The sequence below is a fragment of the Gadus morhua genome, chromosome 7 (genome assembly GCF_902167405.1).
Source record: "Gadus morhua chromosome 7, gadMor3.0, whole genome shotgun sequence".
Lineage (NCBI taxonomy): Eukaryota > Metazoa > Chordata > Actinopteri > Gadiformes > Gadidae > Gadus > Gadus morhua.
In genome coordinates this window covers 8,071,820-8,095,478 of record NC_044054.1, presented here as the reverse complement: position 1 = coordinate 8,095,478, position 23,659 = coordinate 8,071,820, and the positions used below count along the sequence as shown (strand labels likewise).

Genomic DNA, 23,659 nt, shown 5'->3' with positions numbered 1-23,659 from the left:
AAAAAAGTCCTGCCAACAATACTCTCCTGGGAAGGGGTGGTTAATACATGTTTTCTTTCAAAGACCTTTGACCCTTGACCTTTGACCCATAAGGTGCCTTGGTCGGTGAGCTGTTTCTTATCTGTTCTGGGGAGATGTGTCCTATTTCTTCCAGGGAGGTTTTTGTGAACGTCCGATGTCCCACAAACCTCTGTGGAAGAAACCACTATGGAGAAAATGTATGGAATATTTACTTCGGGAACCACACTGTTGCGCTCTATAGACATGATATCATCAGGTTTATAACTTTTATTACGGTTCAATGGAAACAAAACATAAGCAGGAATGAGACGCTGAGACACAGATAGAATGATAAGTTAGTCATGACACTACAGTGTATGATATATTCTTTCTTGATTTTTGTATTTGTAACTTACTTACTTACTCAAGCCAGAAAATGAGAAAGTTCTTTATTGATTTTTTAGAATGGATTTCCGTTCCGCGGACTTGATGCCCTATATCATGTGTTTAAAAGGGTGATATTATGCCACCAGGTGTGAGTGTGATTAGCCGTTACAAGCCGTTTTGAAACTCTGCCTCTTCCTCTGTTTTAGTGACATCACAAGTCCACCTTGAGATATGCTGAATAAATCGGTCCACCAGCCTTCCCAGTGGACCGTAGCAAACGTTGCTCATCTATCCAGCATACATCTAGGTGGACAGGCCCAACTGTGACGTCACTAAAACACAGGAAAAGGGAGATTTTCCCACGGCCTTTTAACAGCTTATGATACTCACACCAGGTGGTGTGATAGGGGCCATTTAATTGCAGGGACAATATTACACCGGTAACATCCAAACACATCTCTTGTCCGTACAGATCAAATGTTTTACTTCTCAGGGTTGCAATAGCTTAAAATGACCGATAGGCAATGGCAACTTAGCCAGTTTAGCTGTTCATGTAGTATGTTTTGAAACGGCGCATCAGATTATGATTTTGTTAAAATTATATTTTTATCAAAATCTAAAATGTTATCAAAAATGAAATTTGGTATATTATTTTATATTTGCTAATTATTATATACGTTATAATTTTATTAATTTATGTTTGGTGTAAAACATATTTTCAAGGGAAAGATTGAATTCTTAAAATAGCTAAATTGCTTTTTTCGACAATACCTGTTAACATTTGTCACACTTGACACACACAAACCAGTTGAACTTTGATCCCCCCTAGTGGCCGAGTCTGGGATTTCTTTAAGAACGGTGAAAGAGGGTAAATCCATGTTGCCAAGTCGCCCCCTGCTGTGGGGTGTCTTCAAAGGCTGTTGTGCTTGAAGAGCTTCTTCCAAGCGGGCATGATGTGTTCGTAGATCGTCTCTATCTGTCAACAAGAGCACAAGACAGCATTTTGAGTCGATAAGCATTTACATTTATTTTTCAAATTTAGGGCGTTTACAAACATACAATAAGTGTGTCAGTAAGCCGCAGGACGTACAAACACACAATTAGTGGGTACATTAAGTACCAGGACGTACAAACACACAATATGTGTGTACATTAAGTGCCAGGACGTGCAAACATACAAATAGTGAGTACATTAAATGCCAGGACGTACAAACATACAATAAGTGCGTAAATTAAGTGCAAGGACCAACAAACACACAATAAGTGCGTAAATTAAGTAAGGGATAATGTATAGAACACCGGTCATTATTGGGAAAATGAGGCCAGACTGAAGGGTCTTATTTTCGATAATGTCCCATACATTATCCCGCTTATTACACGGCTACCTGCCAAAACAAAAAAATAATTTCACATGGTGTGTCTTTTTACACTTAATCTGTTACCATTCGTAGTGTTGATCAGCAGAGGGCCGCTTAGCAACCGAATACGCTGGGGTTGATAAGTAGTGACTACTTGCGGAGGGATACGAAAAACCGGAATCAGAGGAAAAAATTCACTTTCCATGACAGCGGTCAATATATCCTTAGCAACGGTCAGTTATTAATAATAATAATAATTGACCGCCGGAAGTCTGAAAGGCCCATTCAGGTGACTGGAGCATTCTACAGCATTACAAAGAGCTGTGTGATAAAGGCCAATATGTTCCCAACTCTTCATAAGTGGAAGCCTAGTTCTATCTTCCTCTTCCGATATATTACAGAGGCCTCATACACACTGCTCCCCAAAACTGGATCAAAACACAAACACAAATTGCATTTCTGGAACTTAGCACCTTATACTTTAGACTTTTATAATTTATAGTGTTTGTTTGGCCTTTTTGTTGTTGTTTGTTCTGTTTGTCTTGTCTTGTCCTTACCTTACCATTTACCTTAGCATTTATATTTGTTGGCATTTGTACTTCGTATTTTTATTGTGTTTTTCCACTACTGCTGGGCTGTTGCAAGAAACTAATTTCTCTTAAGGGAGATTAATAAAGTGGTAGCCTATCTAAAAATTATATGTGGGATTAATAAAGTTGTATTTAAATACTATGGGGGATTTATAAAGTTGTATCTTAAAAATACTATGGGGGATTAATAAAGTTGTGTCTAAGAATATGGGGGATTAATAAAGTTGTATCTTAAAATTAGGGCTGGGCAAATTAACGCGTTATTATCACGTTATAATAACTAATTAATTAGTGACCACAGACAATTATCTATCTCGCATTAACGCAGTTTTTATTATTTATTTTCTCAATGTGAAAGTCTGATGCACACTGGCTTTTTTTTTGTAAAAGTCCATCGTGAGTGAGCCTAGTACGTGGCTTACTGCTGCGGCGATCACTTTGATCGTTTTGAATTTATCATTGGATTTTGCGTGTAACAATGCGATTAATTCATTAATAGGAAATCATGCGATTAAAGCGATTAAAACTTTTAAATACTATGGGTGATTAATAAAGTTGTAGGCCTATCTAAAAATACAAAAAATAGACAAAGAAAAGGGTCAAAGGGCGTTACCTGCTGTGACCTTTTGACCCCGTAGCGTAGCTGGGTGGCCTGGTGCTCGCTGTTGTTGAAGAGGATGTCGAAGGTCACATCCTTACCGAGTGCGTCGTCGATTAGCTCCTTCACCACCGTGTGGAAGTCTCTTGCCGGGAAGGCGCCATCCAACATGTTGTTGACCTTTGACCACACAAAGAGACAGAGGTCGTTGATGACCTGACCTCTTAGCCTTAAAGTTTTAGCCAGTAGCTTGTGGACTGAATGCTAAGCTATTTTAGGCTAGCTTAGTGTGTATTTGGAGGCTCCACTGTGAGTACCTTGTGGACTGAATGCTAAGCTATGTTAAGCTAGCTTGGTGTGTATGTACCTTGTATCGTTTCCCCATCAACTCCAGGGGGTCCAGCCTCACTGCCGACCGCATCGCCCTCCCGTACAGGACGTGTTTGGAGTCTGAGTCTGACACACACACACACACACACGAAGAGACACACGCACAGATGCAACAACACAAACACACACATGCACTTATAAAACACATATAGAGACACACACTATAAACCACTGTATATAAACAGATGTAAAGGATTCATGAGGGTGTAGTCGACCCCCTCCGGGCGGTAAACTCAGGGTACCCACCTCGGCAGGTCAGGTGGGCCACGTAGGGGATCCCATCCCTCTCGCCGTAGAACACGGCAAAATGGGAGAAATATTTGTTCCTGGGGAACTCCACAATGTCCCCGGGGAAGAGTTGCTCTCTCGAGCCTTTCTGCAATGCCACAAAGTGATGATTACTTTTCATACATTCAGGGGATTTTGCTTTTATCCAAAGCGACACACATTGACACACCGACGGCCGAGTCGACCACGCAGGACGACAGCCAGCTCGTCAGGGAGCAGTCAGGGTGAGGGTGCCTTGCTCATGGACACCTCAACACTTGGCTAGGAGGAGCCGGGGATCCAACTAGCAACCTTCCAGTTATCAGTCATCCCTCCTTTACCGCCTGAACCGTCCCTGATTCATATGGATACATTAATTTTTTCGAATTTGCTGTTAACGGGTGCTTTTATGTTATTTCGTCATTAGCTCTCTTAAGATAACATCATGCTGAAGCAAGCAATGGGAATATTTAAGCTATAACATGTTAACCGAGATCATCTGAAGACCCATCGCAAATTCGAATCATGACGATCATAATGATTAATAGATCATTATTGGTTGATCATCATTATCCACTTTTATCATCGATATATAATCATCATGATGAACTCATAATTGGTTGAAGATCATTATCCACTTCAATTATCGATTAATTTCATCATCATGATTCAATTATAATTATTGGTGGATCATCAGCATCCACTTTAATTATCGATAAATTATCATTTAATCAACAAGATTATCATGATGATTAAATGATATTGATTGGTTGATGATCATTATCCGCTTTAACTATCGATAAATTCATTATTCATCCATTCATCAATTATAATTTCATCATGACGATCATCATGATTAACTGATAATTATTGGTTGATCCTCATCATAGTTTAATAATCAATAAATTATCATTTAATCATCATGATCATCTTTGTCAGTTAATCATCATTAGTTGATTAACTGAATTATGGGTTCAACACGTTTTAAGTGTTTTTGGACTCACCTGACCCATGGGTAAAACCGTCTTAAATCCTGTTTTGGTGAATCGATAGTTCAAACACGACCCAGAGAAAGCCAGATCTCACTCTTTTACACGCTCTAATTTACATATTAGGGGGTTAGGGTTGAGGGATTTCATTGTTCCAGTGGCTGACTTCATCTGTTTAAGTTCTCACACATACACATGCAGACACACGCACATACACACACACATATGCAGACACAAATACACATATGCATAAACTAACAACTATATGGACACACACACATATGCAGAAAGAAATCACATATGCAGACACACACACACACAAACCTTTGCAGGAACACACACAAACACGTGCAGACAACCACACATGCAGACACACACAAACACAAATGCAGACACACACACAAACACCTATGCAGACGCACAAAGAAACAAACACAATTTTATCTGTGAAAAGTCTAGCATCAAGCGCTAGGATTCAAAAGGCCTGTCCGTCAAACTCGCACGCTGACTCCTAACCCTAGTGTGTGTGTGTGTACACATGCGAGCTAACACAATTGTGTGCGTCTGCGTAAACACACACCAGCTAACACAACTGTGTGCGTCTGTGTGAAGACATGGGGGGTAAACCCTACTGTATGTCTGTGGTAAGGCACAATAACAGTTTTCTGTGGTTTATCTCAGCTGCAGGTGTTTCCAAAAGAGGAACTAATCAGAGGGCACACACACAATGTTACCACACACACATGCACACACACACTTACAGGCAGACACACCCACCGATGCAGGCAAACACACACACAGGCAGGCAGGTACACACACACTCGCACAGGAAAACACACACACACACACACACACACACACACTGGCTGGCAGAAACACACACACGCAAAGTAAATTCAATCAAATGTTTATTTAAAACTACAAAGGCACTGAGAGGTCACAAAATATGAGTCACATTTTACCAGAATCCTTAGAATGACGAAGACCCCAGCACTCCAGCTTGCTCATAAACAGAATTAAATTAAAACAAACAATTAAGGGAGATCAACTGTATTTTTCGCCTTGGTGAAAATTCTGGGCAGGCACCGGTTCGAATCCCAATCACCAGGCCAACATTAATCCAGAACGGTCTGGACGTACGTTGGCGGAAACTAGCCTTCCTGCGACCAAAACCAAAACCTACCTAATTTCGGACATCAGTTGAAGTTGTTTTGAGCAATTTTAGGCTTCATAAAGACCTTACCTTAAAGATGACATTTTATACTACCAGGTGTGTGTGTGTGATTAGCCGTTACAAGCCGTCTTGAAAATCTGCCTCTTCTGACATCACAACTGGGCATGTCCACCTAGATGTGTACTGGATATATCAGTCCACCAGCCTACCCAGAGGGTAGGCTGGTGTAACGAAGCAAACGTTGCTGATCTATCTGTCGTACATCTAGGTGGACACGCCCACTTTTGATGTAAGAGGAGGCTTGTAATACTCACACCTGATGGTGTAGTATTGTCACCTTTAGGCTTTTTGAAGACCTTACTTTAAAAAGGCAGTGTTTTATAATGCGAGTTAGCTTCGATTTGTATGTCTTAAGAACACATCCCGTCAGTTAGGGGGTCTGGGAAGGGGGTAGCAGAACTGACAGAGTCCCGAGTAAGAGAGGGAGAGACTTCAAGCCGAATTCATAGAAAACACGGACAAAGATCCCAAAACGTGTTTTAAAATCAAACCCGTCTCTTTAGGATTCCTGCGTGAAGACGCCAGTTTTCCATCGTATGGTACATAAGGCACAGACTCTTTCCGATTCGGCTGGGTTTTGAGATTTCAGAATTCAGAGATTTCAAGTTGGGAATTTCTTTCACCCTTGCCATCTACATCGATTGACTACCATTTTCCTAAAAGTCGAACAAACTTTACCCTCCGAAGACGATACAGCAGAAGAATATGGTCGACTACGTAAATAGTAATAAAAATAACTGTGCAATTCGTCTAAACACATTCACCACATTACCCCCCCCGACACATTTGACTGAATTTCCGACACTTCATAAAGACTGCAGGTCAAAAGGTCAACCAAGTGCATCTACCAGTCCATTGCGCTTCAAAGGAAACAAAAAACAAAAAGTTAAATCATAACACCCAAATAATTAAAGCGAATAATTATACCACAGTCTCTCGAAATCATTCCCCCCCCCCCCCCCCCCCATCTATTTATAAAACACACCTTACAAAATATAGATCATCTGTTGAAAAAATAGACACGGCATCGATTCAGAGTAACTTCATTCGGACGTTTAGCTTAAAACCGAAATGAAACTAAAAAACAGCAGTCTGTAAAAACAGCGGAGTGGCGCCACACACACACACACACACACGCACACGCACACACACACACACACACACACACACACACACACAGGATGGTTAAGCCACCATGACCAAAAAATAATAATAATCAAAATAAAATATGAACATTTTGTTTCTTGAAACACACACATAAGCACACACACGCTTAGTATATGGCCGTCAAAGGCACCTGAGTTTAACCCCCTTGCCCATGGGCTAGGACGTGACCAGTGTATAGCCCACACACACACACATGCTACATTAGGTTGTCGTGAATCCTGACTGGCGGGGGAATAAATCGATTGTTCGGAGGGGCTGGTAGCGGCGGGAAAGCGTAACGGCCAACAGCCCATTCAGTGATTCAGTTGAGGAGAACAAGGTAACCTAGGAAACAAGGCATCAACACAGCCGCAGACAACAAAAAAACGCAAACGATTTCCACAAAGCCCCTGCCCCAAAAAAAAACGTTTGAACCAAGCCCCCCCTCCCGAAAAAACGCACACCACAACAACCCCAAAAACTGCCTCACATCAAACCGCTCTACACCTCCCCCTGCACCTCACCGGGGCCCTCCCCCTCTAGCCCCGCCCCCTCCCCCACTAGCCCCGCCCCCAAGGCCACCGCCCTCTTATCCCAGCTCTCTGTGTCGACGCCGTGCTTGCGCTGGTGCCTCTTGTAGTTGTCCCAGTGGCCCGTGGTGTAGCCGCACTGTGCGCATGCGTACGGCTTCTCCCCCGAGTGCCGCAGCATGTGGCGCTTCAGGTTCATGCTCTGGTTGCAGGCGTAGCCGCAGACGCCGCAGCCGAACGGCTTGGCGCCCGAGTGGATGCGCTCGTGGCGGCGGAGGTTGGCGAGGTTGCCGCACGCGTAGCTGCAGGCGGGGCAGCGGTACGGCTTCTCGCCGGAGTGGACGCGGGCGTGGCGCTTGAGGTTGTCCAGGTGGGCAGAGCTGTAGGCGCAGTGGGCGCAGGCGTGGGGCTTGGCGCCCGAGTGCGTGTGGGCGTGGCGCGCCAGGTGGTTGGGGTAGCGCGACAGGAAGGGGCAGTGCGGGCAGCGGTGGAGCTTGCCGGAAGGGCGGCGGCCACTGCCGCGGCGTGAGCTGGCGCCGGAGCTCACGTTGGAGCTAAGGGCGCCGCCGCCGGGGGATGGGGGCCGCTGGGGGCTACAGGGTGGGGGGCCCCCGGGGGAGTCGCCGCCGAGGAGCTCCAGGGCACAGCTGCGGCACACCTAGAGGGGGGGGGGGGAGAGAGAGGGGCTTTAGTTCTGAGTTTAGTCAGAATACTGAGATTAAAGTTAGCTAGTAGCTGTAGCAGTAGCCATAGTAGCATCATTAGCAGTAGTAAGTAGCAGTAGCATTAGGAGGAATAGTAGCAGCAGCACAAATAGCACTAGCATCAGCACTAGATCTGACACTAGCGCTAGCACTAGCACTTGGTTCTAGCACTAGATCTAACACTAGCAATAGATCTAGCATTATCAATAGCACTAGATCTAGCTCTATATCTAACAATAGCAATAGATCCAGCTCTACCATTAGCCCCACACAGAGTAGCGCTACCATTAGCACTACAAACAGTAGCTCTAACATTAGCACTAGACATTAGCTCTATCATTAGCCCTTCAGACAGTAGCTCTACCATTAGCCCTACAGACAGTAGCTCTACCATTAGCCCCACACAGAGTAGCGCTACCATTAGCACTACTAACAGTAGCTCTAACATTAGCACTAGACATTAGCTCTATCATTAGCCCTTCAGACAGTAGCTCTACCATTAGCCCTTCAGACAGTAGCTCTACCATTAGCACTACAGACAGTAGCTCTACCATTAGCACTACAGACAGCAGTTCTACAATTAGCCCTTCAGACAGTAGCTCTACCATTAGCACTACAGACAGTAGCTCCACCATTAGCACTACAGACAGTAGCTCTAGCATTAGCACTACTGACAGTAGCTCTACCATTAGCACTACAGACAGTAGCTCCACCATTAGCACTACAGACAGTAGCTCTAGCATTAGCACTACAGACAGTAGCTCTAGCCTTAGCACTACTGACTGTAGCTCTAGCATTAGCACTACAGACAGTAGCTCTAGCCTTAGCACTACTGACAGTAGCTCTACCAATAGCACTATATCTAGCACTAGCACAGATAACAATAGATGTAGACAGTAGACAGTAGCAGCGTTCGTCACCTGTCCGCCGTCGCCCTCCCCCTCAGCCTCCCCCTTGCCCCCCTCCAGCGGGTGGGCCTCGTCCAGGGACAGGCCGCACACGCGGCAGCACAGGGGGAACAGGAGCTCCGGGAGCGGGGCCGACGGGGAGCCAAGCACCCCCAGGCTCTGGAGGTACCCCGACGAGGCCTGGGTCACCCGCAGGGTGAGGTCAGACACCACAGCGTCTGAAAAAAGAGAGTGAGTGAGTGAGTGAGTGAGTGAGTGAGTGAGTGAGTGAGTGAGTGAGTGAGATTTAGTCTTCCTCATTCACTTTATTCGTTAAAATATAGATATTTGGGGCGATAATTCTTGTCTAACTCTTCAGGCATAGAGCCCAAAAAATACTTTCGTGGCTATAAAGCCCAAAACCTGAAAAAAAGAAAATTGATATTTGGCATTTTGGTGTATCGATTCTCGAATCGCACAAAGAAAGGGCGACGATATTTTTTCTGACACCTAAGGCACACACACACTGGGTGACCTGGGCGAACCGTTGAGGCTGGTAGGAATCTACAACACCAGAGTATCACTTCCCCATAGGGGAGGTTTGTTCAGTTATGGGACGGCCCTATCACTTCCCCTTTCTGCTTTGGGCCCGATCACCCAAAATATGAAATAGGGTGGAAGGGACGTATAACACGTCATTTGGAGTGTACAACACTGATTGGTTGGACGTCCGAAATAGTTAGCTTCTGTGATCGCCACAAGCAGGGCTAACACAACAGCTGTGATCCGCTCTAGATCAAGCTGGAGCGTGTGAAGTGACAACGCGTGATCGCGTGCAACAACAGCCGAGGAGAGGTTTAGGGAGTATTTAAGGTTAAAATACAGCCACAAACAGGTAGCTCTCATGCGCATGCGCCTAATTGACGACTACTGTTGTTATCACGCGACACGCTGCATGTATCGATCATATTTCTTTCTCCCCCCCGATATCCGATCCAGCGTACTGGGCCATTCTCAGACCGATACCGATGCCGTGGATCGGTTCGGGACATCCCTAATGTATAACGTTGAATAAGCGTTTAACCGTTCATTAGCATGTTCGCATACAACTTTAAATTAGCATTTTACTTTAAATTAGTCTTTAACGTTAAATCAACATGGTGTGTTACATCAGCATTGAAGTTCAATTTGCATTTAACTTCACATTTGCATAAATAGTCTAATTAGAATTCGAGGTGAATCAACACCCTCTCAACCCACCGCCCCTCCCTTTACCTTCATCCTCGCCGACTCCGCCCTTTTTCCGGCGCGCCTTCTTCTTCTCCTTCTCCCGGCGCTGCGGCCGCTCCTGCGCCGCGTGCATGCGCTGGTGCCTCCGCAGGTTGCCCAGGGAGCTGCAGGCGTAGCTGCACTGCGGGCAGCGGTACGGCTTCTCGCCGGTGTGCGTGCGCGCGTGGCGCTCGAGGTTGACGCGCTGCGCCGACGCGTACGGACACACGCCGCAGCGGTACGGCTTCTGGCCGTCGTGCGTGCGCATGTGCCGTTTGAGGTGGTTGGAGTAACGCGAGACGAAGGCGCACAGGGTGCACGCGTAGGCCTTCGGCGAGGAGTCCGAGGCGGAGTCGGGGGCCGCTGTTTTGCCGCCGTTCCGCCGCCTCTTGCGGAAGCCGTGGTCGCCGTTGCCGTGGTCAACGGTGACGGCGATGGCTCCTGCGTGGCTGGCTCCGCCCCCACCGCCGCCAAAGACGTCCTGCCGCGGGTCCGACGTCAGCCCCTCCTCGCAGGTGAGGCAGTATAGCCCCGCCCCCAGGTCCAGCCCCTGCCCTGTAATAGGTCGAAACAAAAAGGAGAGGACGGGGACGGCCGTTAGCAGCATGTTAGCATGAACAGACGTTAGCAGTTTTATGGTTTGTATTTATCCTTTGGTCAATTGCAATGTCAATAAGTAAGAAGATAAGGAACTCTTTTTCTTTTAATCTAACACATTTGTATTATTAAATACTAGCAGTATAGCACAATTTCAATTTGAATAACAGACAGTTAAATCGTACCCAAGTCAAGCCCCGCCCCCAAGGGGGAGTCGCCCAGCAGTTGGCCACACCCCTTGCAGTAGAGGAAGGAGGGGAAGGCGGAGTCTGTGGTCCCTGAAGGGTCCTCCTCCACGCTGAGAGAGAACACACTCAGTCCTGAGCGCACGCACGCGCACACACACACACACACACACACACACACACACACACACACACACACACACACACACACACACACACACACACACACACACACACACACACACACACACACACACACACACACACACACACGATTAGTAATGGCGAGCTGAGTCAGGTAGGAGTTAAGAGTAAACAGGACGAACAAATTAAGATTCAAAATATACAGCCCAAGAAAAGGGTCAAAATTAGGCATGGTTACGGTCAATAAGAAGCAATTTTTTTTTGCGGGTGACGATGCTATTGGTTCATCTTTCATTGTAATTGTTCACTGTGACAGGCTTTGAGGACGATGAACACACACACCCAACATCCTAAAGTCCTTATTCTCAAAGAGAGACATGGGGAGTGGCATGTTGCTAACAGGTCTGCAGAGTACTGAAACATAACTCGAAAAAAACAATAAAACATTGCTTCTCTTTCGCTCAATTTAAACAAGGCAAGGCAACTTCATTTATGTACCACTTTTCTTACACGAGGCATAGTGGGGGGGGGGGCTTCTTGTATTTAACTTTTTTGGTAAACAAAAGCAATAGAATAATGTAACAATATAAATATAACAATAAAAATAATAACAGTCCTTAAAGGGGTAGTTCGTAATTTTGGACACAGGGCCTGATTCCCAACTTAGCCTTGGTGTTCTTTATCATTGGAGACAGTTTAACACATTTCATTCAGTCCTTCTAGTTTGCTCGTGCTAGGCTAGCGCAAGGCAACGGGCAATACGAGCCTGCTAATAAAACTCTTACCCACTCTGCAGTACACCCGAGGCAAATCAACTATAACGCCAGACGGTCGATGTAAATGTCTGTGTTGATAGAATAATGTTAGAAATAAAACCAACCTTGCATTGCATTGCATTTTGAGGGACTTGCTGTGTCTCAGCAGCAGCGTTATATTCCTGGCAGTAGTCCCTCAAAATGCGATGATTCATGCGATGCAAGGTTATTTTATTTCCAACATTATTCTATCAACACAGAGATTTTACATCTATAGTCTGGCGTAGGGCTGTTTGATATGGGAAAAAATAAATATCACGATACATTTTTACGATATACGATATATATCTCGATATTTTGAAATCTCCTTTAAAGGAGCCTTTGAAATCGCACTTTTACCCTTTACTGTTTTCACTACAATCTCTGCAGACTATATACCATTCTTGGTTAACTTCCCAGGTGGTTTGTTAGTGATTAATCACAATTGAGTAGAAATAATAAGACAATTATTTTATTCAAACAAAGCACTGCAAAAAAGGAGAACAATATATATAGAGAAAGAGAGAAAGAGAGAGAGAGAGAGAGAGAGAGAGAGAGAGAGGGAGAGAGAGAGAGAGAAACATTGATAGGCTTATAAGCATTAAGGCTGAATCATCAAAAAATATTTTACACAAATAACTAATTTAGGCAGCATTTTCTTATGTAGGCCATTGCAATTAATTAAACCAAAATATTATAAACTCATTTTGATACAATGTGTTCGATATTTTTGAGATTAATTTATTTAGGAATTGTAGGTGTGTGCTGCCCTCTACCTCCAGCGCCTTGCCAGGGTCGACAGATAGATAACTCCTCTCCCAAACAAACCACGCAGACACAGTTAACTCTTTATGGTTCCTTGAAGTAGGGTAAAACAACTATGTTTTCTAAGGCTCACTTATAGCTAGAGAAGTAGCATAAGACGAGGGAGCACCTTGTATTCCGATTGTGTGTGTAACTGTTACGGAGCGTGCGGCTGGGAACCATGACGACATCAGATCAGACAAGACGTTAAAAGCATTGGCGTGCTTTGCTCCACGTCCTCCTCTCGATATCCAAAAAACTGCCAGATCACTGATCCCTTATTAGTTACTTTAGGAACCAGCAGTTTGTCCGCTTCCATGTTTCATTTGTCGATTGAATTGGCTTAGGATTCACGGTTTGCTACACTGAGCCGGCCGGCGCTGCAATCCGTAAGAAACTGGCAAATTAGTTCCCTCCCTTCCGCACCTAGATGTCGCGTGGGAATGGTTGGTGAGTGTGTGACGCAAGTGTTTTTTTTACCCCTCACTCAAAGTCTCGGCAGCCGCTTGAAAAAACACATGTCCGTAAAATACGAAATAATAATTGCATTCATCTCACAGCTATTTCAGAGATATATCGAGTATATTCGATATAACGCACAGCCCTAGTCTGGCGTTATAATTGATTTACCTCGGGTGTACTGTGGAGTGGGTAAGACTGTTTTAGCAGGCTTAGCAGGCTAGTATTAGCAGGCTAGTATTGCCCGTTGCCGACCGCTAGCTTAGCACGAGCGAACTCTGTAAATAGAAGGACTGAATGAAATGTGTTGAAAACTGTCTCCAATGATAAAGAACACCAAGGCTAACCGCGCTTGTCTCTGTGTGTGCGTGTTCATGTGCGTATGCGTGTGTGAACGAGAATGTGAGGGAGAAAGAGTGCTATGAGGAGATGAATGAACGGAATGACATTTATATTTAAAAATCGCTAAAAAAGGAAAAAAGAAGCGAAATCTATTTGTAGTGCTCGGTGTTGATTCTGTGGCGCTGCGCAACACATTGGTCTATGTATGGGAAACACTGACATGCATGTCTCCATGGACGTCTTTAGATGCTATATATCTTATATCCATGTACTTGTACTCTTTACCTTAAATGAGTTGCCCAGGGTTGCCAAAGGAATTTCACCCCTAACTGACAATTTTTTTTGCATCGTATCATGTCTCTTTCTGCAATTAAAACAAGCGCACCTTTGAGCCAATAACCCTTTTCTGTTCAGAGCCGAAAGAGTTTATTACATATTACGATGTACAATTTTACAACCAAGCTATCGCCACTGCTCAAATAAGCGCCTGCATAAACCCTCCAATAACGATAAGGCGATTCTTCGCTCAAAGTCCGGCTCTGATAGCGATAACTAAAGGCCTGAACCAAACACAGCCCTTGCTGCTGCTTCGCCTTGATGCAAGGTTACACTTGTTTGGCAAGCGCATGTCAGGCCCTTGCAGTGGACGCAAGGAGGGTCTGCAAGGACTTGATGGGTCCATAAACTCAACGTGGAACCATAATCAGCCTTTGAGTCTCAACAGGCTTCTTAAAATCCAAACTGAAAGAGTCTAAAAGCTTTTAGAAATAAATAGGGTGTAGACTTCTTAAACACTTAAAATCCAAGCTAAGCTTGGCTGTTTTCGAGTTGAGAAGAAACGTTGTAAATGACATCTTTTAACCAATAAAAGTCAGATTTTACGAAAGCATCAAGTAAATTAGCTCAATAAATATCCAACAACACCGTTTTTGACTCAGTTTTAGAGTCGAGGAAAATAGTCGTAAAAGACGGCGTTTTGAAACACAAAAACGTCAGATTTTACAACGTCACCGTGTCAAACGTTGCATTATGAAACCGAAACGTTTTTTAAATTAATAACGGTGCTTCAGATAGTTTACATTTTTTTTACTTTATTTTATATATTATTTTATGTCTTGCCTACCTTTGCACTATTCAGAATTATTTTTGGCTACTTACAATTGATTCATTGATCATTTTACCCCGCTTTATCCTTTTCTAATTATTGCACCGTGGGTCGGAGACAAACGCAATTTAGATTCCTCTTTTTGTCTTATCATATATTGGAATTGACACTAAGGCTCAATTTAGACGGAGACGATCTGGACAGAAAACGCAAAGGTGGCGTTGCGTTCTCACTTTTTCTTCCACAGACAAGCGCCTTTGCAGGGAAATCTGCGTGCATACGGTGACGCAAAAGTGTGTGAAATTCGATGTAGTATGCACGCCAGGTGGCACTGTGAAGCACTGCCACTGAACCTGCCACCGAGAGCGCACGCATGCCTGGAAACCACATTCTACAAATGATGGGACGTAAACACGTACGCGACGACAGCCAGCGTGAGCAGATCAGAGAACACTTTTGCGTTGTTAACCCCTTTAAACGGAAACGGAACGGTGGAGCGTTTTTGAGATTACCACTCCGGGGATGGAGGTTTCCCTTTTTTCGTTTTTAAGCCTTGAAAACGCCGTCGCCGTCTAAACGAAAGGCACATCTGATAAAATAGTGTATCGTTTTCACCCGCAAGTGTCGTCGTGTAAACAGGGCCTTAAGGCCTAAAAAAATAAAAGTTTGGTTCCTGTTGGTTGTAAGTGGAGGTCATGGGTAGGTAGGGAAAAAAAAACGGGAGACTGCGCTCATCCTTGCACAGAATGAAGATGAGCGCATTCCCAAAATAATTTGGGTCGCACATAAATTGACAGGGTCGGTCGTAAACCGGAACCGAACAAAATAGTTTTTTAGGCCTAAGCTGACTTTGACTTTGATAACTCATCGGTGTCGTGATACACCGACCATTTCGGCCTTCATTAATGCGTGCGTTTTGGCGTGCGTTTCCGATAAACTCACCGGTGTCGCGGTCCAGTGATCGTTTCGGCCTTCTTTAATGCGTGCGTTTCCGATAAACTCACCGGTGTCGCGGTCCAGGCCCATGATTTCGGCGTCCCCAAACTCCAGGGCGCCGCTCAGCAGGAAGTCGCTCTCCAGCACGAGGCATCCCGGCTCACACACCACCGCCCCGCCATCCTCCGACTCCACTAATAATAATGGTAACAATACATTTTAATAACACAAGCGCATTTCATGTCAGCCAAGGAAACTTTTCAGTAATGGTAGGTGGAAATAACATTAAAGATCAAAGAGGACACTAGAAACAGAGACTAAACACTTATTTAGAGACATTAAACAGAAGAAAACTAAATAAATAAAACAGTGGTACAACATACATGGAACAAAATAAATGGAGGGGGGGGGGTGTAGGAGGAAAAGGCCAGAGCGTATAGGTGAGTTTTGAGCAGTGATTTGAAAGTGGACAGTAAACTGGTTTGACGCAGTGCAAGTAGGAGGAAGTTCCAGAGGAGGAGTGGTAGGAGGAGAAGGTTTGGAAATTGTGGAGGCGGAGTAGCAAGATGAGAGGGAGGAGGAAGAGGAGGAGTGGAGCCAACAAGTACAGGAAGCAGGCAGGGCTGAGATATGTTGACGGACGAGAGGGAAGAGAGAGGAGGGTGAACACGGCGAGAGAGGCTAGACCGACAGCCACGACGAAAGAGAGAGGTAGCTCAGGAGGTAGACCAGGTTGGCTGGTAACAGGAAGGATGCTAGTTCGATCCCCAGCTCCTCCTAGCCGAGTGTTGAGGTGTCCCCGAGCAAGGCACCTCACCCTGAGTGCTCCCGACGAGCTGGCTGTCACCTTGCATGGTCGACTCCGCCGCCGGTGTGTGGATGTGTACATGAATGGGTGAATGTGTCTATGTGTGAACGGGTGAATGTGTGTGTGTATGGGTGTATGCAAGGGTGAATGTGCATACATGCGTCAATGTGTCTACGAATGTGTGATTGTCTGAACCTTTGTATGAATGGGTGAACGTGTGTGTGAATGTGTGTATGATTGGGTGAAGGTGTATATGAATGGGTGAATGTGTGTATGAATGGATCAACATGTGTGAACCGTTGTGAGCCCCCTTGGATAAAAGCGTCTGCTAAACGGCCTGAATGTAAATGTCAATGTAAATGTTTGTTGACATTGATTAATATAAAAAAGGAAGGGATGATGACACAATGAGAGAGGAGGAGGAGACTGTAAAGGGGAGGGCCAGGTTGGGTAGGGAGCAGAAAAACCCCGTCCAGCAAAGAGGAAGCGATGACAGGAAGCAGAAGTGAGCAGAGAGAGGAAGTGGAAAGTCCAACAGGAAGTGGAGAGTCTCACTCCAGAAGAGACAAGCACGTTAATACTCAAGGTCCGAGAGAAAACCCTAAAACACGTTGAATAAGCTTCGACATTAAGCAATTTATTTCGATTTAATTCTACCATTACTCACTGAAAAGAATTCCCTGGTTTTTTAAAGAGAAGCAACGTTTTTTATTCCTCAATGAAGAAAGGAATCTCTCTCTCTCTCTAATGTGGTAAATGACTATTGTAGCTGGAAATGGCTGATTCATAATGGAATATATACATAGTACAGAGGCCCATTTCAAGCCACCATCACTCCTGCGTCTTATGCTTCATGGTTTAATCGTGATAAAAGGCTAATGGATGATTAGAATCCCAGTTTTTCATGGAAAACTTTAAATTGTCCTCGTGACCCCCTACTATATTACTGCAGTGTAGATCTTCAGTCTCACTGGACTCAACTATTTTTTTGGGAGTTGTGCTTTCCAAAGATTAGATCGTCAGCGAGCACCGAAAGAGCAAACTGAAAAGTTTAGGATTGAATGATGGAACCAAAATATGTACTTAAGAAGGGGGATCACACAAATGAGGTAGCGAGCAAATCAGAAGCACTGGTCCACTTTCATCCAATCACCTGCAATTCAGTTTACTCACATTTCACCGGCTGGGGGTTGGATTGCTTTCGCCGCGGCATCTTTGCGTCACTTTCTGTAGTCCTCAGATGTCCTGTGATCGATGAACGGCTGAACTAGACGCATGTCACCACCATCATCATCATCCTCCTCCTCCTCTTCCTCCTAGGTGCAGCATCAGCACCACCAGGCAGAGGGCATCCCTAGTCCCTTTAAAAAGGAGGGGACGACAACATGCTTAGCAACGGGAAGAAAACATAAGACTCCGACTCGTGTCTCGACGCAATACCTCAAAAAAAAGAGGGAAAAAGTGGAGTTAAAAGTTGTAGTGTTGTTGTCTGCAGTGGCTTAAGGCATGGAGCCATCTTAGCTAGCCTACGTTAGCTCGTAATGCTAGACACTAAAGCGAGCGTTTCCGCAGCTTGTTGGGTGTTTTATCCCCGCCGGGGTAGGAGGGTGGAAACACGGGTGTACCTGTGTTTCTGCCCCTTGGTTACGGAGAGGAATCGGTGGTTAGTGTCGCCGAAATCGAGACTGGGAGTCTTTGTTGCCAAGAGCAGCGCACACACACAACACACACACACACACCGCTCGACAGCCGGAGTCCGAAGGTACTTCCGGGAGGCTGACGTCAATGGCGTTGTTGTGGGAGTTGTAGTCCTGTGTTGTAGTCTCGGAGTGGAAGACGGGTTTTACAGGGGTTGTAGGAGTTGTAGTCCCGTGTAGTGGACCCGGGAGGTGAGGGCGGATTGTGTGTGTTGTAGTATTGTATGTATAATTCATGATACAATACTTTATCTTTAATAAAAATGTAAATATTCTTTTAATGGTTCTTTTGTTTCTTAATTAATTAAAAAAAATTGGTGCTTTGTCACTGACTTAAATAAAGATGTTTCCACCATAAATTGATCCAGAAAAGTCAATACAAAGATGAACTCCGGGATCTCCGGGATCTCCATTAAATAATTAACCACTCCGTGGTTAATTATTTAATGTTCCGTCATTACCATATATTCTACTCTAGAGGAAGCTATACCATCTAAAATAAAGACAAGCTAATTGGGCTCTTAAAGTGTAATAAGGATGTTGATGTCATGGTCTCGTGGTCCAAGGGTCATGCGTTTGTAAGTTGTCAGGCACTATAATTAATTACAATTTTAGACACACGGAGATCCCCGTTCCGGCACGCACATACCAATATAAATGTATTGATATGGGGCATGCGTCATGACGCAGACACACGCACGCACACACACAAAATATCAATTGACACACAATCAACAAAAAATAAACCTAACAAGACACTTTCCATTTTGCATAATTCCACCGTTTATTTATTTTGCTGTTAATCACAAAACAATACATTGAAATGTTTTAAAATATGTATATTTATAAATATTATTTCAGTAATCAACGGTAATTTTAACAAAACCTATTGGACATATGTGAATATATGGACACTTGCTGTCTATTATTTATTGTTATGTAATCCAAAAAGATTATAAAACCGTTGGTTATTCATCACAGCGTGGGATTTAAACACTCATTTAAATAAGGAAGACATTTATTAAATGGTGTGTGTGTGTGTCACTGTGTGTGTGTTGTTGTTTGTGTGTGTGTGTTTGTGCGTGTAGTGTGTGTTTGTCTTTGTGTCTTTGAAAAGATCGAGGTTTTCACAATGTGTGACAAGACAGTGAAACCGAGGGTAGGTTTCTCATAAATAAAAAACTTTACCAAACGAAATGATTAATAATATAATAAAAACATAAAACGGCCGTGAAAACACAAACGCTTAGCCACATCCAGTCCCTTGTCCACGGAAGACCGCAGCGTAGTTATTGGTCGGGACTAACTCTGGCCCGCCCTGGCCCCCTGCTGGGCCCTCCAGGCCTCCAGCACCTCATCGTCTATCACCTCCGCCGCCGCCCTCGCCTTCGCCCTCTGCCTCGTCAGGGCGAGGAAGGCCATGACATCATCGTCTTCATCGCCTTCGCCCGCCGCCGCCGCCTCTCGCCGACTCCTCCCCTCACCTGCAACGCCGCCGCCGCCCTCGTAACGTGGGTACCTCGTGGACCCAGAGTCCACGTCGTCGGACCGCCCGGCTCTCGAACCCGGGAACTCTGCACGTCCCGTCCTGAGGCCGAGCCGCTCCGGACTCCCGCCCCCCAGCTCCGAGCCCCTGGTTCCCGCTCTCGACCGGTACCGTCGTCCTCCCGCCTCCTCCTCTTCGTCGTCGGACGCCCTGGCGAAGTCGAACTCCGAAGCTGAGGCGTCCAACTCGTCGTAAGGGTCCTCCTCCTCCACCGTGGTTTTCTTCTGCGGCGGCCGGACGCTCTCCAACCAGTCGTCCACGCTCGTGTTCTTATCGCGCTCCAGCACTGGGTTCAGGTTCAGACAGCCGCTGAGCCCGTAGCTCCTTGCCGGCTTCTTCTCCTTCTTCTTCTTCTCCTCGGCCAGGAACTCCTCCTCCCTGCACCTCCTCCTCCGCTCGTCCTCGTCTTCCTCGTCGTCCTCCTCCTTGGGCTTCTTCTTCTTGTAGAGCGTGCTCTTCTTATTGTCCTCCAGGATCTTCTTGCGTTCGTAGGTTGCCATCCTGCCGCGCATCTCCGTCTTCATCTCCTGGTCCATGGAGTCGAGCTTCTTGAGGTCCACCTGGTCCTGGAAGAGGCTGTAGAGCGGCACGCTGGTGGTGGTGATTTTGGTCCTCCTCGAGGCCATGCTGGACCCCGCCCCCGACCCTGCCGCAGACCCAAGCCCGGCGACTGATCCCGAACCGGCGAGTCTTCCTGAAGCGCCGCCAGTGGAGAAGATCGACTCCGCCCGACCAGAGTTTCCGCCCAAAGCGTACTTAGGGGTGTAGGAGGAGGCCCCACTCAGCAGGGAGGCCTTATCGTCCTCCGTGCCGCGCCCGGGGAAGCCGGAGACCCCGGAGAGCACACTGGGGGCGGCGCCAACGGACGACCCCGCACGCGACGGCGGCGGCAGGCTCATCTCGCTCTGCCTCTGCAGGATGGTCTCCGATACCACGTTGGCAATCCAGTTCTGGATGCTGGCCAGGTCGACCATCGGCTCGCCGCCCGGGCCCGGCACAGTGGGCACGGGGAGGATGGGCGGGACTACCGGCGTGCCGTGGAGGGAAGAAGGCGGGCCCACCCGGGCGCCGCGGGACTGCGACACCGAGGAGATCACCGAGGACCGCCCGCTGAGCATGGACATGGCGTCGTCGTTGGCGACACTCTGAGGCCCCGTCGCCCAGAAGGCTGACAGCGGTACCGCACCCCCGCCGACGCTAGACTCCGCCTCCCAGCCGCACATGGATTGGCTCTCCTCCAGGTTCTTCCTCGAGCGCTCCAGTATCTCCTCGCGCCTCTGCCGGCGTTTCACTGCCGCCGAATCCTCGCCGCGGCTCATCTCAACGATCTCATCCTTGTCTTCTTCGCCGTGGCGACGCTGCTGTTTCAGCTTCCACGTCTGGTACGCCGTCAGATTCACATCCTCCAGGGCCGGCGTTCTCGCCTCCCCCTCCCCCACCTCCCCCACCCCGGACCCCGACCCCGATACGGAGCTCCGGTCGCCGTCCTCCCCTTCCTTCTTGTTCCAGCCGAACTGGATCCTCTTGACGCGCCATCGTTCCAGCGGCGTCAGTTTCTCCTTGTTTCTCTGGCAGAAGTTGAACATGGAGCTGGTGTCCGACATCAGGCTCTGGACGTCGTCGTCAATCTTCTTCTTCCTCCCTCCTCCTCCTCCTCCTCCTCCTCCTCCTCCACCACCTCCTCCTCCTCCTGCGGTGACATCCCCGCCAGCGTCAGTCGCGGTGCCCTCACTGCTCTCTTCCTCGTCTCTCTTGCGGTACCGCGCCGCCGCCTGCTCCTCGATCTCCCGCAACCTCTGCTTCCACAGGTCTGAGTAGGAGGTGCAGCTGGAGGTCGACACAGCATCGGAGGGTGGCCGCTTGGGTCGTCGTAATAGCCTCGCTTTCACCGCCCGGACGTCCTCGCTGAGGGCCACGCTCTCCAGGTCCCCGTCTGCAGCCGGACCCCCGGCGAGGGAGTCGAGGTCGGACTCGTCGCAGTTCAACGCCGCCTCCCACCAATCGTCGCTCTGGTACTTCTCGTTCCTCTGCTGCCACTCGCGCACCATGCTGCTCACGCCGTCCTCGTCTTCGCTGTCTTCTACGCCACGGCCGCCGCCGTCGGGAGGTACGAACCCTTCCGGAACCTCAGCGGCGCTCCAGGCGTCCGTTCCGTTACTCGCTCGGACCACCCCGTTCCGAAGGATCACGGCCGACGCGCTCGATGCCAGGCTGCTCGCCGCGCTACTCACAATGCTCGCCCCGTCCTCCTCCTCTTCCATCATGATGGAATGCGCCTTCAGGCCAACCATGCTCCGCCCCTCCTCCTCCCCCCCCTCCTCCTCCTCGTCGGTGTCTTCACCTTCATCGCCGTCCGGTAGGGCGTCGCCGAAGATGCGAGCACGGGCCCGAGCGTCGATGACCGAGCATTGGCTCATGGTGTCGTCATCGTCGTCGCGTTCCTCCATCAGGGTCTCATTGAGTTCACGGAGCTGTTTGAGGAACCCCTCGTTGGGGTTGATGGCTCGCTTCTTGCGTAGTGTGGTCAGGGCCTCCAGGATACTCATGTGGTGGAAGATCATGAGGTAGGAGGCCACCAGCACGGCCGAGCGACTGGCACCCATCATGGACACCACCAGCACCTTGCCTGCAAACGGGGGGGGTGGGTGGTGAGGTCTAAATTAGGTGATTTTATTGGAGGAGATGTTATCCGAGGTGATTTTGTCTAAGCCGATTTTATCGGAGGTGAATTTATCGGATGTGAATTTATCTGAGGTGATTTTATCGGAAGCCAATGGGGAGTTAGGATCGGTTAGGGATTTTCGCTATCGGGGATTTTCGGACGGAAAAAATGGTTTGGTATAGAGCGAGACAAGTTGCATGTTACTTATTCACGAGAATGTTCAATCCAAACATATTTGGGGTGGGTTTCTCAAGCATAAAGTTTCTTGACGTCAAAACATTTCAGTGACCTGCATCCAATGAAATTGCTTCCGTTAAAGTCCATTCCGATAGAATCACCTCAGATTAAAAAACTGATCAGATAAAAATCACTTCCAATACAGCTTTTTATCAATGAAAGAAATGAGACCGTTTATCGGTGAGTCCAGTCCGAACAACTTCACGATAAGCGGCCCCATTGCTGTTCACGACGTTCACAAGGACAAATCGGGAAAATTGGAAATTCGGAAAGGAAACGCACCTTTATGGGTCAGCAGGGCCTCGTCCAGGAACTCGGCTGTTGTTCGGAAGTGCGGCGAGATGTCGGCGTCGGGGAAGTCGTCCACCTCAATGCCCATGTATCCGATATCCATGCCCGCGTAAAAAGTCGCGCCCGTATAGACGCCCGTACCGTGGGCGGCGTTCAGGATCTGGGTGATGCCCATGCGCTTCAGCCGTGCCTTGTTGACCGCCACAGACCTAAGGGGGAGTGTTTTGGTCATGAGGTATGAATTATGAATAATATGCAGCCTCATGGCGAGGAGGGGGGGGGGGGGACGTAACTATGGTGGCGATGTGCCTGGTTCGGTAAAGTTAGTAAATGTTAGTGACTGAGAGAGTTTGAGAGAGAGAGAGAGAGAGAGCGACTGAGAGAGAGAGGAGCAAGGGATCAAACCGGCAAACCAGCCCACACGCCTTGTCACCAGATTGTTGGAGAGTAAGTTTTGAAAGCTAGTTTTGAAAGTTAGCTTTAGCTTTGAAAGCTAGTGTTGAAAGCTAATTTTGAAAGCTAGTTTTGGAAGTAAGTTTTTGAAGCTAGTTTTAAAAGCAAGGTTTGAAAGCTTGTTTTGAAATAGTTTTGATAGTAAGTTAGTTTTGATAGTAAGTTTTGAAAGTTAGATCTGAAAGCGAGTTCATCAAGCCAGTGTTGACATACTTCTCAGCGATGAAGACGTTGGGCCACACCTCGTCAA

The 23,659-nt window shown here is 47.0% G+C and overlaps 3 protein-coding genes across 3 annotated transcripts in view; all 3 read right to left on the bottom strand.

Annotated features, from left to right (window-relative positions):
• Positions 1 to 273: 273 nt before the first annotated feature.
• plaat1l (phospholipase A and acyltransferase 1-like) lies at positions 274 to 4,724 on the bottom strand. Its single transcript, XM_030360033.1, has 5 exons — positions 4,595 to 4,724; positions 3,570 to 3,699; positions 3,301 to 3,389; positions 2,949 to 3,113; positions 274 to 1,363 (listed from the first exon to the last, which is right to left on the bottom strand). The coding sequence occupies exons 1-5, from the start codon at positions 4,601 to 4,603 to the stop codon at positions 1,298 to 1,300; spliced, it is 459 nt and encodes a 152-aa protein (XP_030215893.1). The 5' UTR covers positions 4,604 to 4,724; the 3' UTR covers positions 274 to 1,297.
• Positions 4,725 to 5,470: 746 nt separating this feature from the next.
• On the bottom strand, positions 5,471 to 18,378 carry LOC115546493 (zinc finger protein 513). Its single transcript, XM_030359999.1, has 7 exons — positions 18,149 to 18,378; positions 17,697 to 17,884; positions 15,784 to 15,909; positions 11,132 to 11,266; positions 10,356 to 10,904; positions 9,114 to 9,319; positions 5,471 to 8,147 (listed from the first exon to the last, which is right to left on the bottom strand). The coding sequence occupies exons 2-7, from the start codon at positions 17,734 to 17,736 to the stop codon at positions 7,461 to 7,463; spliced, it is 1,743 nt and encodes a 580-aa protein (XP_030215859.1). The 5' UTR covers positions 17,737 to 17,884; positions 18,149 to 18,378; the 3' UTR covers positions 5,471 to 7,460.
• Positions 18,379 to 18,979: 601 nt separating this feature from the next.
• The window catches only part of dusp27 (dual specificity phosphatase 27), a 14,507-nt gene continuing 9,827 nt past the window's right edge, over positions 18,980 to 23,659 (bottom strand). The window contains exons 4-6 of the mRNA XM_030359968.1: positions 23,623 to 23,659; positions 22,948 to 23,165; positions 18,980 to 22,392 (exon numbers count right to left, since the gene is read on the bottom strand). The exon at positions 23,623 to 23,659 is cut by the window's right edge and continues 195 nt beyond it. Of these exons, the coding sequence (XP_030215828.1) occupies positions 19,523 to 22,392; positions 22,948 to 23,165; positions 23,623 to 23,659 (3,125 nt within the window). The 3' untranslated portion in view covers positions 18,980 to 19,522. The remainder of the gene's footprint in view (positions 22,393 to 22,947; positions 23,166 to 23,622) is intronic.

Bases quoted from the DNA above. Each gene is read 5' to 3' on its own strand.
- LOC115546493 (XM_030359999.1), bottom strand. From the start codon at position 17,736: ATGCCGCGGCGAAAGCAATCCAACCCCCAGCCGGTGAAAT. The intron at 11,267-15,783 runs GTGAGTTTATCG...GCGTGCGCTCAG, and splicing joins GGGCCTGGACCGCGACACCG to GACTGAGTGTGTTCTCTCTC. The intron at 8,148-9,113 runs GTGACGAACGCT...CCCCCCCTCTAG, and splicing joins GGGAGGGCGACGGCGGACAG to GTGTGCCGCAGCTGTGCCCT.
- plaat1l (XM_030360033.1), bottom strand. The intron at 3,390-3,569 runs GTGGGTACCCTG...TGTGTGTGTCAG, and splicing joins GGCCCACCTGACCTGCCGAG to ACTCAGACTCCAAACACGTC. The intron at 3,114-3,300 runs GTACATACACAC...GTGTGGTCAAAG, and splicing joins TGATGGGGAAACGATACAAG to GTCAACAACATGTTGGATGG.